Here is a 15,566-nt window from a genome sequence, read left to right on the forward strand (position 1 = left end):
GCAAGTTAAATACTTTAGAACTTTCTAAAATTTAGGTAAATATTAATTTAAAACATTTTATACTCAAATGAAAGGTATTAATACCCTACATCACCAAAAATTATTTTCAAATGTATACAAGGTTTATTTCAGAAACGAGTTGAAATACAAACTTATGTTTTTTTTAATGAACTACCCTATATTTTCCTCATTATTACTGATGATTGAATTAAACTTTCATTAATCGTTCCTGCTTAGTTTTTAGAATAATTCAATTTTTATAACAAAAACAAAGCCGTTTTTAAAATGCATTACAAAAAAACTAAGAATATACGAGAAATAAAGTTTCCATCACTTTATTGAGGAATATTAAAACTTCAAACTGTACCTGCTAGGTGTTTAGCCAATTATCCAATTAAACAAGTCAAAAATTAAAATTTATTAACAGTTGAATAACTTATAAATTAAATTGAACGCCCTAGTTATCACAGGTCACTTTTAATGTTTTCTTAAAAAAATTAAAAACGAATAATGGTTCAAGCGCAACATTAAAATGATTAGCTGAAAATTTAAATTTTCGAATAGTTGATTAGCCTAATTTCACATTTTATGTTAAAAATATAAATTAAGTACATGTAAAGTAAAAATATAAATTAAGTAATGAGCAGGAAGCACTTGACTTCAAATGTTTATGGAAAAGCAATTTATAAGCCCTTTAAAATAGTGTTCCCATTAAAAAAAAATAATTATGTTATATACTTTTAACAAATTTCTTCATTTTTTTAGCCTCTCGACTGCAAACCGCCATAAAAATGTTAAAGAATTAAAGCTACACTTCTTCTTTTATTTCATAATCTTATTATTTTTGGTTTTGGTGTAATGGATTAAAAAAAAGTGTTCTAGCCAAAGAAATCAAATTAGTGACATAACATAATTTTAAAAAAAGCATAGAAAATACTAAAATATAAAGTTATTCATTTAAAAAACATAACGTTGCATTTAACTTTTTTGAAAACATCCAGTGTATATAAAAATAATTTGAGATAACTTTTGTACCTATATATATCGTATAAATTTAATTAAACATTTCAACAATGAATAGAATAATGAACATTATTATCAAATATCAACTCGCTGGGATGACCTGTATACATTTGTAAATGTTGATTTAAAAAAGGAAAAACAAAACCTGAACCATCTTTAACGTTAGTGCATTTCTTTTGTATATTATTTGTTTTTCTCTGAACTATTTTTAAAGTATGAACAATCATATTAATTTACATAGTTTTTAAATGCCACAATTTTTTTGATAAAATATAAATATTAAAATATTATCTTCGTAGAAGATGTTGTAAACAACATCAAATAAATATGCAAAAAATTATTATGAATTATGATTATTATAAAGATAAAAAACTAATATTGAGTATAAGAATTCTATTTAAAAAAGTCGTTTTTTTTCACACTACCTAGACTCTTGAAAGTTTTTTATTTTTTGTATTAGTTTCGCAAAAAGTAAATTGATTACTGTGTTATTCTTATTACGATGTGTATTTATTTTTTCTTTTTTAATCCATGTAGGTTTTTGGTTCTAAGAAGTTTTAAAAAATAAACTTAAATAGTATTTGTTTTATAAAGCCAATGGCGAAGTCAAAATCTTCAGTAAATACTAAATTATGCTGATTATAATGTGACATAATTTCAAGTAATATAACATTATAAGTCATAAGTGTCATGACACAGTTAAGTTAAAAGCAAAAACAACCCCCAAAAAATTTTTCTAATAAGTTTTATTAACGCACCAGGAACAGTAGTTAAAAATAGATCACAAAAACAGAAATAAAAAAGAGATTCCCAAACCATTCATTACTGTTCCAGTTAAAATATGAATTCTAATATTTTTAATGCCGGTTTGGAATATTTTATCTAGAAAAACGACGTTTTCGCCAATAAAGAAATTTTTAACCATAAAATGCAATAATATGCCAATGTTTGTTATGTTAACTCGGTTAATGTTACGTTGTCACTGATTATATAAAAAAACAGTTACTTATGAACCTTAGTAACTGTTCATAAATAAAACTTTTGGCTATTAAAAAAATCGAATCTACAAAAGAATAGTTGTATGGGCTAAACAATTTGTTTTAATTTTTCGTTTTATACCAACTAGGTACTTGACACAAAAAACTTAAAACCACCACCTTGTAGAAAATTTTCTTGGCTTTAATTTTGTTAATTATGATTTTTTCATAACACGTACGGTGTCCAAGATATGAGCGAAAAATCGGAAAATGGCATTGACAAAAATGGTGGATGCGCCGGGCTAATTTTTATTTACGTTTTAATATCATTATCTTGGGAACTATTTGAGGTATAGAAAGCGTAAAACCACGATTTTGTAGAAAATTTTCTCAGCTTCAAATTTGTGGATTACGATTTTTTCGTAACATGTGCCGTTTTCGAGATGCAAGCGAAATAGCGCAGAACGGTTTTGCTAAACTGGTCGATGTGCAGGGATAATTTTTATTTGCGTCAATATTTCGAGAACTATTTAAGTTACAGAAAACGTACATACACAATTAGTAAAAAATTTCATGGCGTTGTAACTACAAAAAATATTCAACCTAAAAGAACTATTTGTTAGAGTTTGAAGAACAATAAAAATTTAATATACAAAAGCGGATACAGCAAGTTAAATATTACTTGTTTTTCTCTGAACTATTTTTAAAGTATGAACAATCATATTAATTTACATAGTTTTTAAATGCCACAATTTTTTTTGATAAAATATAAGTATTAAAATATTATCTTCGTAGAAGATGTTGTAAACAACATCAAATAAATATGCCAAAAATTATTATGAATTATGATTATTATAAAGATAAAAAACTAATATTGAGTATAAGAATTATATTTAAAAAAGTCTTTTTTTTCACACTACCTAGACTCTTGAAAGTTTTTTATTTTTTGTATTAGTTTCGCAAAAAGTAAATTGATTACTGTGTTATTCTTATTACGATGTGTATTTATTTTTTCTTTTTTAATCCATGTAAGTTTTTGGTTCTAAGAAGTTTTAAAAAATAAACTTAAATAGTTTTTGTTTTATAAAGCCAATAGCGAAGTCAAAATCTTCAGTAAATACTGAATTATGCTGATTATAATGTGACATAATTTCAAGTAATATAACATTATAAGTCATAAGTGTCATGACACAGTTAAGTTAAAAGCAAAAACAACCCCTAAAAAATTTTTCTAATACGTTTTATTAACGCACCACGAACAGTAGTTAAAAATAGATCACAAAAACAGAAATAAAAAAAAGATCCCCAAACCATTCATTACTTTTCCAGTTAAAATATGAATTCTAATATTTTTAATGCCGGTTTGGAATATTTTATCTAGAAAAACGACGTTTTCGCCAATAAAGAAATTTTTAACCGAAAAATGCAATAATATCCCAATGTTTGTTATGTTAACTCGGTTAATGTTACGTTGTCACTGATTATATAAAAAGACAGTTACTTATGAACCTTAGTAACTGTTCATAAATAAAACTTTTGGCTATTAAAAAAATTATATTAAAAAAATCGAATCTACAAAAGAATAGTTGTATGGGCTTAACAATTTGTTTTAATTTTTCGTTTTATACCAACTAGGTACTTGACACAAAAAACTTAAAACCACCACCTTGTAGAAAATTTTCTTGGCTTTAATTTTGTTAATTATGATTTTTTCATAACACGTACGGTGTCCAAGATATGAGCGAAAAATCGGAAAATGGCATTGACAAAAATGGTGGATGCGCCGGGCTAATTTTTATTTACGTTTTAATATCATTATCTTGGGAACTATTTGAGGTATAGAAAGCGTAAAACCACGATTTTGTAAAAAATTTTCTCAGCTTCAAATTTGTGGATTACGATTTTTTCGTAACATGTTTTCGAGATGCAAGCGAAATAGCGCAGAACGGTTTTGCTAAACTGGTCGATGTGCAGGGATAATTTTTATTTGCGTCTCTTATATCAATATTTCGAGATCTATTTAAGATACAGAAAACGTACAAAAACAATTATTAAAAAAACCTTGACAATATAATTAAAAAAACTATTTGTTAAAGTTTGAAGAACTATAAAAAAATTTAATATACAAAATCGGATACAGCAAAAGTTAAATACTTTAGAACCTTTTAAAATTTATGGCAAACATTTAAAACAATTTATACTCAAATGATAGGTACTGAGACCCTACATCACCAAAAATTATTTTCAAATATACAAGGTTTATTTATTATTATTTTTTTTAATAAACCAGCCTATATTTTCCTCAATATTAGTGATGACTGAATTAAACTTTCATTAATCGTTTCTGCTTAGTTTCTAGCATAATTCAATTGTTATTACGAAAACAAAGCCGTTTTTAAAATGCATTACAAAAAACTAAGAATATAAGAGAAATAAGGTTTTTAGCACTTTAAGAGAGAAAACTGAAAGTTCAAGTACCTTCAAGATGTCAAAAGTCAAAAAGTCAAAAAATAAAATTTGTTAAACATGAATAACTCATAAATTAATTGAGCACCCTATTTTTTTGCTTGTCAGAGATCATTTCTAAATTATGTTATACATTTTTTAAGACTTTTAAGAGCAGTCTTTTTTTACTTTTCTACTGCAATCGTAAAAACGTGAAAGAATTAAAGCCCATACTTTCTTCTTTTAATTTACATTTTTGTATTTTCTGTTTCCTTTAAAATTACATTATGCTTACCATTTTTAATCCATCAAAAACCAAAAAAAAAAATGTTTAATTTAAAAAACAAAGTTGCATTTAACTTGTTTGAAAACATCCAATGTATATGAGAATAATTTGTAGTAACTTTCGTATTTATAAATTTTGTATAAACGTATTTAAATATTTCAATACTCAATAGAATAATGATCAATATTATCAAATACCAACACGCTGGAACAACCTGTATAAATGTGAATTTGAAAAAGGAAAAACGAAACCTGAACCATCATTAAAGCCAGTGCATTTTTTTTGTATATTATTTGTTTTTAGAAATATTAATTAATTCGATTAAGTAATGTGTTACTTTACGACTTCCCTACTTCCCAGAAGTATTTTTAAAGTATTGACAATCATAAATGATTAACATAGTTTTTGAATTACATACATTTTTTTGGATAAAATATGAATATTTAAATATTACCTTCGTAAACAATAAATATGCCCTACTAAAGATTATTACGAATATAAAAAACTGGTTTCGTAGATTTTATTCACCAATATTGTATGTAAGAATACTATTTAAAAAAAACAAACTACTTTTTTCCACACTACCTGTACTCTTGAAAAAATCAATATTTTCCTTGAAAATGTTAGAATGTCAAAAAAGAAAACTTATTGATTTTTTTATTTTCAGTATTAGTTTCGCAAGAAATAAATTGATTTTTGTATTTTTAAGATGTGTATTCATGTTTTTTTCCATGTAGGCATTTGGTTTTAAGAAGTTTTAAAAGATAAATTTAAATACTATTTGTTTTGTAATGTTAATAGCGAAGTCAAAATCTTTAGTAAATACAAAACATTGCTGAATATAATGTTACATAATTATGAGTATTATAAGTATTATAAATTATGTTAAAAGCAAAAACAACCCCCATTTTTTTTTCTAATCAGTTTTATTAACGCACCAGTTACGAACAATAATTAAAAATAGATCACAAAAACAGAAATAACAAAGAAAAGTTCCACAAACCATTTCTACTTTTACAGATAAAATATAGATTTTGATATTTTAATGCTGTTTTGAAATATTAAAAGAGTACAGTACAATAATTCTCAAAACGTTGTACAATTCTTCCTTACCTTTTATTAAATAACATGGCCTCAATATTAAAATATGTAAGACAGCTTTATCGATAATCCTGTTCATTTTTTTAATTATTCAAAAGAAGGAATTCATTCGTTGCAAAATTCTTAACACGATTTGTTTATGTTCATGGATAAAAATATAAAAACTTTATTCCAAATTAAATGAACAGTATATTCTGTTATGAGTATAAGAAAATAAATGGCCAATACAATCAACGGAATACGATTATTTAAACCAAAATCAGAAAAGTTTTATTCATTACATGTTTTTTCTATTTTATTTTTGTTAACTTCTACAATATTCTATCATTGTTCATATTTTTTTTAATTAATTTAAAATGTGTTTTATAACTTGAACCACTTAGAAACTCATTCCTAGATGATTTATTTTGTAATAAAAATAGAAGGTGAAAATAAAATAAAAACCTAATCAAATTTTTATAAAAAAAAGTTATTGCTCACCTGTATTGCATCGTTGGAAATGGAAATTTTCGTCGTGATTTGATAATTGGAAGTGGACCTCGTTGGTGATTCCTTCAACTGTTGAACCAACCTAAAACGCCAACATAAAAACAAGACAAAAAAATCTAATCCTTACTTGATCAAGCCCCCGTTTTTCGATTTATGCGAATGAGCCGTAAACGCACCAACCGTGATCCAATCATAAAACCCCGCCTTATTCAGAGTATCATTGTGCACCCACATTCGTTGTAAATGTAAATTAACCGGTGCAAATTCCAAACTCCGATCCAATTTTCTCGAACTCGGTTTAAAAAAACTGCCTTTATGCGCCTGTAAATTCTCGCGAGCTTGTGAGTACAAACGTAATAAATGCAAATGTCTGTCAAGTAATTCCACTTGACGGGAATGCCAAGGCTCGCGTAATTCACCCATGGCTGCGACTTCTTGCAGAAGTTCCTTCTCTTGCTGTATCCACACACCTCTGCAAGTTTTAAAATTAATTACGAAATAAATTTTTTCTTTGATAATATTATAACTTACAATAATTGATGAGGGAATGAAAAACAAATTCGGCTCTCTGCCATGTATTCGTGTACACAAATGTCGCCCCCAAGGCCGGAGTGAAATCTGTAGGTTTGTATGTAGGGGGAAGAGTAAAGTAGTTTTAGTTCAGATTGGTTCGGAAGACGCATTTTGACGCCTAATTTGGGAGGAAGTGATTGTGACCGTCTGTGGGACCAAACCTGAGCGAAAAACCTTGTTACATTATGGGTTCAATTAAATGTGAAATTAAGTTGGCAACGTTGAATAATACAGACAGGATCTATAAAACTTATCATCGTGTTTGATGTCTAGAAAAACTCTGGAAGCCGTCCAAGATTTAAAAATTAATTTTCTAATACTTTATTTTTTTTTTAATTTAAAACTGTTCAAATCAATCGAAAGTCGTCAAATATTTCGTACATCATTATTCTTCAAAAAGTATTTTAATTTTAGTTCAATTATATATTATGTATTTCCTTTAAAAGTCAGAGTTTTCTGCTGTAGGTAAATACTTATATTTTCTCTATACATGGGAATTTTTTCAGACTTTTTTTACAATTGCTTAAAATGAATATTAATTAATAATTTGCTGCTATACAAAAACAATTATTATCACTTACGTAATTTACAAGTAAACAATACTTAAATTGAACATTTTTTGTTTTTGAAGACGTAAACTTCTATTAATTTATATTTTATTATTTAAATTTTTTTATATCTGATTGAAAAACCATCAGATAATTTGAAAACCATTTGGCAATAAGCATCTTATTCATCTTTTACATTCAAATTAAAATTCAGATATTTTATGCATTGTTATAATCCTTTAATACCATTTCAGAAATCCAAACACTTTTTTCGATTTGATTTCAAAAATTTTCATCTTTTCCAAAAAGATGAACTTCCAAAATCACTGAAAATCGCTTAATCAAAAAATAAAATTCAAAAAACATTTTAGCTATTGTAATGTTTCAACTCGTTTCAAATATTTTTTTCTCTCCTGGCTTCATGGTTTCGATTTTTTTTACATTATGGAAAAATTCGTACTCAAAATAAATAAGCGTTTAATAAATTTTACATAAATTTTACAAAGAATCCATAAAAATGTAGAAGTTTATTATTGAAATTTACAATATTTCTTATGAAAAATTTCTGGCATTTTTGACCTTTCATCAGCGAAATGTCAAAGATGCCCGAAATTTTTTGCTCGCCACGGTAGCAAAATTTCGAAAAAATTCACATAAATAGGTACAAATATAAACTATTTCACTCTATTTTTTCTCTAAATTATTTAAACCCTTATTTATAGGATTAAATTAGTTTTTGAAATAAAGTAAAAAACACTTTAAGCTGACTTGTCTTTTTTGTGATGCAAAGTTTCTCAATTATTCCGATTTATTTCGACTGTTATTTATTTTTTTAGTTAATTAAATTAAAATAAAAAACCTCAAAATCGATCAAAAATTAACAGATAATTCGAAAACTACATGATCTTGATCTTAAAAATAAACCGAAATTTTTTTAAGCAATTTGTCTGCCTCCCACTACCCTGCAGTAATTTAAACAAAGATTTTTGTTCGACTTAGAATTTTCAATTACTCTAAATTTTTCGAAATCAAAAAAACCGCTAAAAATCAATTAAAACCGCCAAGAAGTTGCACGTGTATTAGATTGTTCTAAATCTGGAAAAGAATAAAAATAATAAACAATTCTGAATATAATTATAGTTTTTTTCGAAATGTGTGCGATTAAAGTATTTCCTGCAAAATTAACCAGCGTACGTTTTACAATTTTTTTCCGAATTAAAAAGAAATAATAAAAACGCTTAAAATCCACCGAGAAGTGACAGATAATTCAAAAACATCCGTCCAACACTCATAACATAAGGCAGTTTAATTTTTGCATAGGCTCTTACCTGCAAACTTACTTCATAAAGAAACTATGATAAAGAACATTTTGCGATTTTTATATTTTAGCTTGTAAATAATCCAACAATTTTTTTATAAAAAAAAATCTACCAATAATTTTTTGCCAACGATTTTACATCCAAAATCCTTATTTGAAATTTATTGAAAAAATATTTTTAAATGCTAGTTTTGCTTGGATCTCTTACAAAAAAATTTACAAATTGTCACCTGACGCGATTTAAAATTTCCAAGTAAATGAAAGAAAACGCCTAAAAGCCTTCAAAAATCACCAGATAATTTAAAAAGCATTTGACCTAGAGTACTTTAATTCGTCTTTTACCTGCAAATTGAAATTAAGATAATTTATTATATTTATAATTTATTATATATTTATTATTACTTTATTATGGTCCCCAACAACACACTTACAGAGATCTAAAAAAGCCATTTAATTTAATTTTCCGAGAAAAAAAAAACGTGTCCAAAATCACCAAAAATTGCTGGGAAATTCAGAAAATAAAACTCGTAAGACATTTTAGTTGCTGTAGTGTCCAAACCCGTAAATTTATGTCTAGAAAACTTTTTTTGTTTCTCTCCTGTCTTCATGGTTTTAAAATTTTTATAAAAAGTTTTATAAATTTGACATGGACTCTGCAAGAATCCCACAAAGATGTAGATATGTAAAAAAAAACATCGATTGATTTGGAAATTCTCAACTTTCCCAAAAAAATTTTTGTTTAAAAAATTTCAAATTCGATTCAGTCCAAAACTACCAAATAATAAGTCGAAACCATACAACATTTTGCGTTTCTCTGCCTAATTATCTCCAATTTTCTCTAAATAATTAAATCTTTTCATTTCCGGCTTCAACATAATCGCAATTATTCAATATTGCCAATTTAAAATTCTGATCAAAGTAGTCCGTAATTTTGAAATTAAGTTGGCAACATTGAATATTATAGTCAATTGTCAATTTCCATTTCTTCAGTCTATACAGGGTGCTCAAAAACTGGCGCACCAACTCAGTGGTACGTTATTGAGAAGCAAGTGCAGATTACGGGAAAAGTGTTGAAAAAATTCCTAAAGTTGTATTTTAAAAAATCTGGAGCTACAAACTTATTGTGTTAACTTCTTTAGTTTTCATTATTTTTTTATGTTTTTATGTCTCATACCAGGTAATCGTTCCGTAACAAAACGATGAATAATTATTTTTAAATTTACTATCAGATTTTAGCAGTTTTTTTAATTTAAAAAAATTAAAATTCATCCAAAAAATCACAATGTGTAGATGTGCCAACACTGGGAATTATTTCCTAGGAAACCGTTTCAAAAATAATTTATTTTTATTGTTACTCAAATTCTATTCGGAAATAAAATTAACTAGACGCCCTCTGGTGATGACTTTTGAACTATGTCGAAAACAGTAAAGAAATTTTCGTAATGCCACATTTAAATGACATTTAATGAATTGTTCAACAATTTTGCGTGTATAGTGTTAATTACTTACAATAGAAAGAATTACTTTAAAAGTACGTGGTGGTAAATACTAGCGTTGACTTTGGTTCTGTTGTTTTTCATGGTATAATGAGTTTATTGTTGGAACTTGAAAGTGGATAAAAAGTGAAAAATATTTAAATTTTGATTACAAAGTGTTATCAAACAGTTGTCTAATTAAAGATTATAAGTAATGGATCACAGCGAACACAAAGTTTGGCTCAAGAAACCAATAAATTAGTGAAGTGTTATGAATTTTAGGTTAGAATTTTCCACTGAAAAAATCATGAAATGCTGCGGTAAATCTACAAAACTACAATAAAGATTAACAACTGCTGATACATTTAAACGTAAATTATGCCAAAAGGTAGGTTTTTCAATGTCTTTGTAATAATTTTCCAATAAAGAAAGTGAACCAAACAGTCATTCGTTATTCGTGTTTTCCTCGTCATCTCTCATTTGTCAACATAAGTTTCTTGCATCAAAGATGCAATAATCATTCCGCATAGGAAATGTAATAATTGTGAAGCCCTAAAATTCGTACAACGCTCAAAATATCCGAATAAACATTTTCCCGCCATTTATGGTTACTGTTTTCGACCTAGCTCAGTGGCGCCCCCAACGGTAATTTTACTTCCAAATACCAATTAATATTAAATTTCAATAATAAATTAATAATAAAATAATTAACACTCACCTGTGTATTGCTATGTAAGGGTGCCCTACATGGCGTATGCTCAGTGCTACTGCCTTTATCTTCAGCTTCAAGCGACCAAGCACTAATTGAAAGAAACCCAACAGTTGTCTGAGTTCTGGAGATCAACGGAATACGCAATCGAGACGAATCTTGTATCGCACTTAGAAAAACACAAGCCGATCCGAGTGGAATAGCAGTGTGTGAAACTCTTTCTCTAACATCAAAAACAGTAAATCTAATACGAGAATCACTAGTCAAGCCATCACTCGCTCTAAAACTGACTGTTGTTAAAAAACCCGGATTACTACTCCTCTGAAAAATTTTAGATTAGCACGAAAAATTATCTGGTGGAAGAGGATGTAAAACCTCGATGATTTCAGTGCGTCCGTATTGAACCCACAATTTAGCTGAATGCATGTGAACATCAACGACTAGTGTTGGGTTTGGAGGACAACCGTGGCCGTCACATAATAGATTGTCACAGGCTAGAGAAATCTCACAGATAGGGACCTCGGAAATATCTGAAAGATTAAAATAAAAACGCCTGAAAACGCCCTAAAAATATTTTTTGATCCTTTTCAGTTAAAAACAATTTCTTGAAAAAAAATTGTGGCATGCTCTATATTTTGTTAAAAATTTAATAACATATTTTTACCGAAACGCTATAAATCTTAGCGTAAAAGAAAAAAACAGAACAAAAAATACCTTATTTTAAGTTAAAAAGCACTTAATTTTCTTCTAGTACCACTAAAAATTCTATTTAAGGTCGAATCTAAAACCCATTTTTCGCGAAATTTTGCCAAAAGTAAAGAAGAAAATTGACTTAAACCCATTATTTTTAGTATACTTCAAATGCTTAGAACATTTTTAAGTAAAAAACTCATTTTTGCTCAAACAATTACTTTACTTTTACGTTATTCGTAAAAAAATTAATAAAATTTGGAAACTGTTTTAAAAAAAAATGTAAATACTTATATTTTAAAAATAGATATCCTGTAAGGCACTGTGATCAAAGTGATCTTTTAAGAAATGTAAATGAAAGCACTTTATTAAGTAGGAGAAATGTTCTATGTATTATTTTTCTGCAAAAACTTTTATGTGGTGATATTATCAGCTCTGATCTTCTGGATCAAGTGAACCTAGAGCTAACAACCGAAATCCTCTAACATTTTATTTTTCCACCCCTAATACCCTTCATCATCTGAATTCTCCACTTTTTAAATGTTTTAAATTATATAATAATATTATAATAGATTAAAATATTTTCTTCAATAATTTCCAAACTAAAACTGTAAAGGTCAAGCTTCTGGAATATTTTTCTTCATAATTTATAATGTTTTGTATAATTTAATTGTCTCAATTTTGGTCTTTTTGGTATATTGTATTGTTACTTGTCAACTTTAGACTAATAACTGTTGGAAATAAATTATATTATTATAAATTCGTCACTTAAATAGACCAAAAAATCACAAATTAGTGCAAAAAATGACATTATATTGGCCTTTTACGATAGATTTATCCTATTTTTTGAACAAAAAACTTATTTATTTTGCAACATTTCGTCAAAAAATGCTAAATCAGTTCGGAAATGATATTCTTTTAGCTTGCTTCGGAAAAATCACCTAATGACGTCGAAATTACCTGATCTTGAGCTAAAAACTCAATATTTCATTTTAACGAAAAATGTTCGATAAAGAACAAACGTCGAATTTATTATTTTTTATTCTTTCGGATGCTTAAATACATAATCCTCTCTCGCAAATTTGATTACCAATCAAAGTCAAAAATTCACTCGTAAAATAAGCTAAAAAACTATGACAAAGTGTTCAAGTGGCATTATTTTAAAATCTATTTTATTCAATTTAACTTGTTATTTAGTAAAATTTCGTCAAAAAATGGTGAACTTAGATCGGATTAGAACTGGTGTTCTCTTATTCTGTTTATAAAGATTTAGCTGGGTTTTTTGGAAGAAATTTTTACTCATCTACCTAATTATGTGGAATATTACGTTATTTTAAGTCAAAAATTTGCAAAATTTTTCTCTAATTTTTGTTCAATTATAATTAAAGATTACCAATAAGGTCGAAAATTAGGTCAATTTTGCCTCTTTCGACCGTTTTAGAATTTTTGCGGCCCAAAAATTCACTTATCCCACATAATTTCGCTAGAATAAATCGAAAATTACAAGGTTTTTATATGCCATAATTTTATTGTTTTATTAGATTTAACTAGATTTTAAAACAAAAGATTCCCTTATCAAAAAATAACGAAATTGGATTGTATAACTGGTGTTTTACGTATTATTTTTCTGCAGAAACTTTTATGTGGTGATATTATCAGCTCTGATTTTCTAGATCAAGTGAACATTGTAGTACCTAGAGCTAACAACCGAAATCCTCTTAAATTTTATTTTTACACCCCTAATACCCTTCATCATCTGAATTCTCCACTTTTTAAATGTTTTAAATTATATAATAATATTACAATAGATTAAAATATTTTCTTCAATAATTTCCAAACTAAAACTGTAAAGGTCAAGCTTCTAGAATATTTTTCTTCATAATTTATAATGTTTTGTATAATTTAATTGTCTCAATTTTGTTTATTTTTGGTACATTGTATTGTTACTTGTCCACTTTAGACTAATAACTGTTGGAAATAAATTATATTATTATAAATTCGTCGCTTAAATAGACCAAAAAATCACAAATTAGTGCAGAAAATGACATTATATTGGCCTTTTACGATAGATTTATCCTATTTTTTGAACAAAAAACTTATTTATTTTGCAATCTTTCGTCAAAAAATATTAAATTAGTTCGGAATTGATATTCTTTTAGCTTGCTTCCGAAAAATCACCTAATGACGTCGAAATTACCTGATCTTGAGCTAAAAACTCAATATTTCATTTTAACGAAAAATGTTCGATAAAGAACAAACGTCGAATTTATTATTTTTTATTCTTTCGAATACTTAAATACATCATCTTCTCTTGCAAATTTGATTACCAATCAAAGCCAAAAATTCACTGTAAAATAAGCTAAAAAACTACGACAAAGTGCTAAAGTGGCATTATTTTAAAGTCTATTTTATTTAATTTAACTTGTTTACTAAAATTTCGTCAAAAAATGGTGAACTTAGATCGGATTAGAACTGGTGTTCTCTTATTCTGTTTATAAAGATTTAGCTGGGTTTTTTGGAAGAAATTTTTACTCATTTACCTAATTATGTGGAATATTACGTTATTTTAAGCCAAAAATTTGCAAAATTTTTCTCTAATTTTTGTTCAATTATAATTAAAGATTACCAATAAGGTCGAAAATTAGGTCAATTTTGCCTCTTCCGGCCGTTTTAGAACTTTTACGGCCCAAAAATTCACTTATCCCACATAATTTCACTAGAATAAACCGAAAATTACAAACGAAGGTTTTTAAATAGCATTAATTATTATTAGATTTAACTAGATTTTAAAACAAAAAATTCTCTTATCAAAAAATAACGAAATTAGATCGTATAACTGGTGTTCTTTTATTCAGTTTAGAGAATTTTTATTTTAGAGAAATGGCGTAATTACTTCGAAAACTAGTTATTTTGAGCCAAAAATATACTCATTTTACATAATTTCCCCCTTTAAGACAAAAAAAAACATTATTCGTAACGTTTTCAATTTTTCAATTCTCATTGTATTATTTCGCTAATGAATTTATTTGATGAGGAAAAATTCTCTACAATGACAAAAAACAATGCAGGTAATTAGTTCAAAAGCATTAATGGACTTTGCCTTTTTCAAAAACGTAACCAGCTTTTTAAACTAACAACTCACTTTTCTCGCTTAATTGCTCAAAGGGATAAAGAAATTATCTATGAAAGAAAATAAAAAAGTACAATACTTTTCCCTTACCAAGCATTTCATTACGTCTTTCACACAAAACAAACTTATTTTTTATAATTAAATCCGCTACAACAGGTCAAAAAATTCTGTTTCTTTTTTTGGTTATTTATTTAAACATGAGTAATAAACAAAATAACAAAAATCATGAGTAAAGTCTAGAAAAATACATTATTTTGTACATGTTGTACAAAATTTCGTCAAAAAATCACTAAATTAGTTCAAAATTGATGATACGTTTTGAAAGATTTCGTTAAAACGGTTAAAAAATCACCCAATTACGACGAAACTTACGTTAGCTGAATAAACAAATAATTAGTTAGAGTTTTGTTAAAATTTTTGCCTTTTTTAAAAGTAAATTAGAGACCCAAAGTTTACCAATAAACTTTTTTATGTTTTTTAATCAAAAACTCACTCATGATTGTGCGTTTTTTCCTCTGATTTTAATTGCCTTTAAACAAAAAACTAACTTATTTTGTAAAAATTCAAGTCAAAAATGACTAGTCGTTCACTTCGCCCGTTTTTTTAAATATTTATTTATTTGAGCAAAATTTCGTTAAAGTAAATAAGATTTATGATAAGAAATTGTAGAAGAATTCTGAAAAAAATCCCGTGCATTATAAAAAAAGTATTTAATTATTTAAGAATTTAAACCTTAATTTTTTGAGTGGCAGTGTATATTAGTGGCAGTGTTTGAGATAAAGTTACAAATTTTTTTTTAGCA

General features: G+C 26.8%; 1 protein-coding gene across 2 annotated transcripts in view; it reads right to left on the reverse strand.

Annotated features, from left to right (window-relative positions):
* LOC655115 (uncharacterized protein) overlaps positions 1–15,566 on the reverse strand; it is a 53,029-nt gene that overhangs the window by 24,542 nt on the left and 12,921 nt on the right. For both annotated transcript variants that reach the window (XM_064359483.1, XM_064359481.1), the window contains 5 exons: positions 11,320–11,474; positions 10,954–11,265; positions 6,853–7,055; positions 6,449–6,793; positions 6,313–6,403 (listed from right to left, as the gene is read on the reverse strand). In XM_064359483.1, coding sequence (XP_064215553.1) covers positions 6,313–6,403; positions 6,449–6,793; positions 6,853–7,055; positions 10,954–11,265; positions 11,320–11,474 — 1,106 coding nt within the window. The remainder of the gene's footprint in view (positions 1–6,312; positions 6,404–6,448; positions 6,794–6,852; positions 7,056–10,953; positions 11,266–11,319; positions 11,475–15,566) is intronic.

Source organism: Tribolium castaneum, chromosome 1 (assembly GCF_031307605.1).
Source record: "Tribolium castaneum strain GA2 chromosome 1, icTriCast1.1, whole genome shotgun sequence".
Taxonomy (NCBI): domain Eukaryota; kingdom Metazoa; phylum Arthropoda; class Insecta; order Coleoptera; family Tenebrionidae; genus Tribolium; species Tribolium castaneum.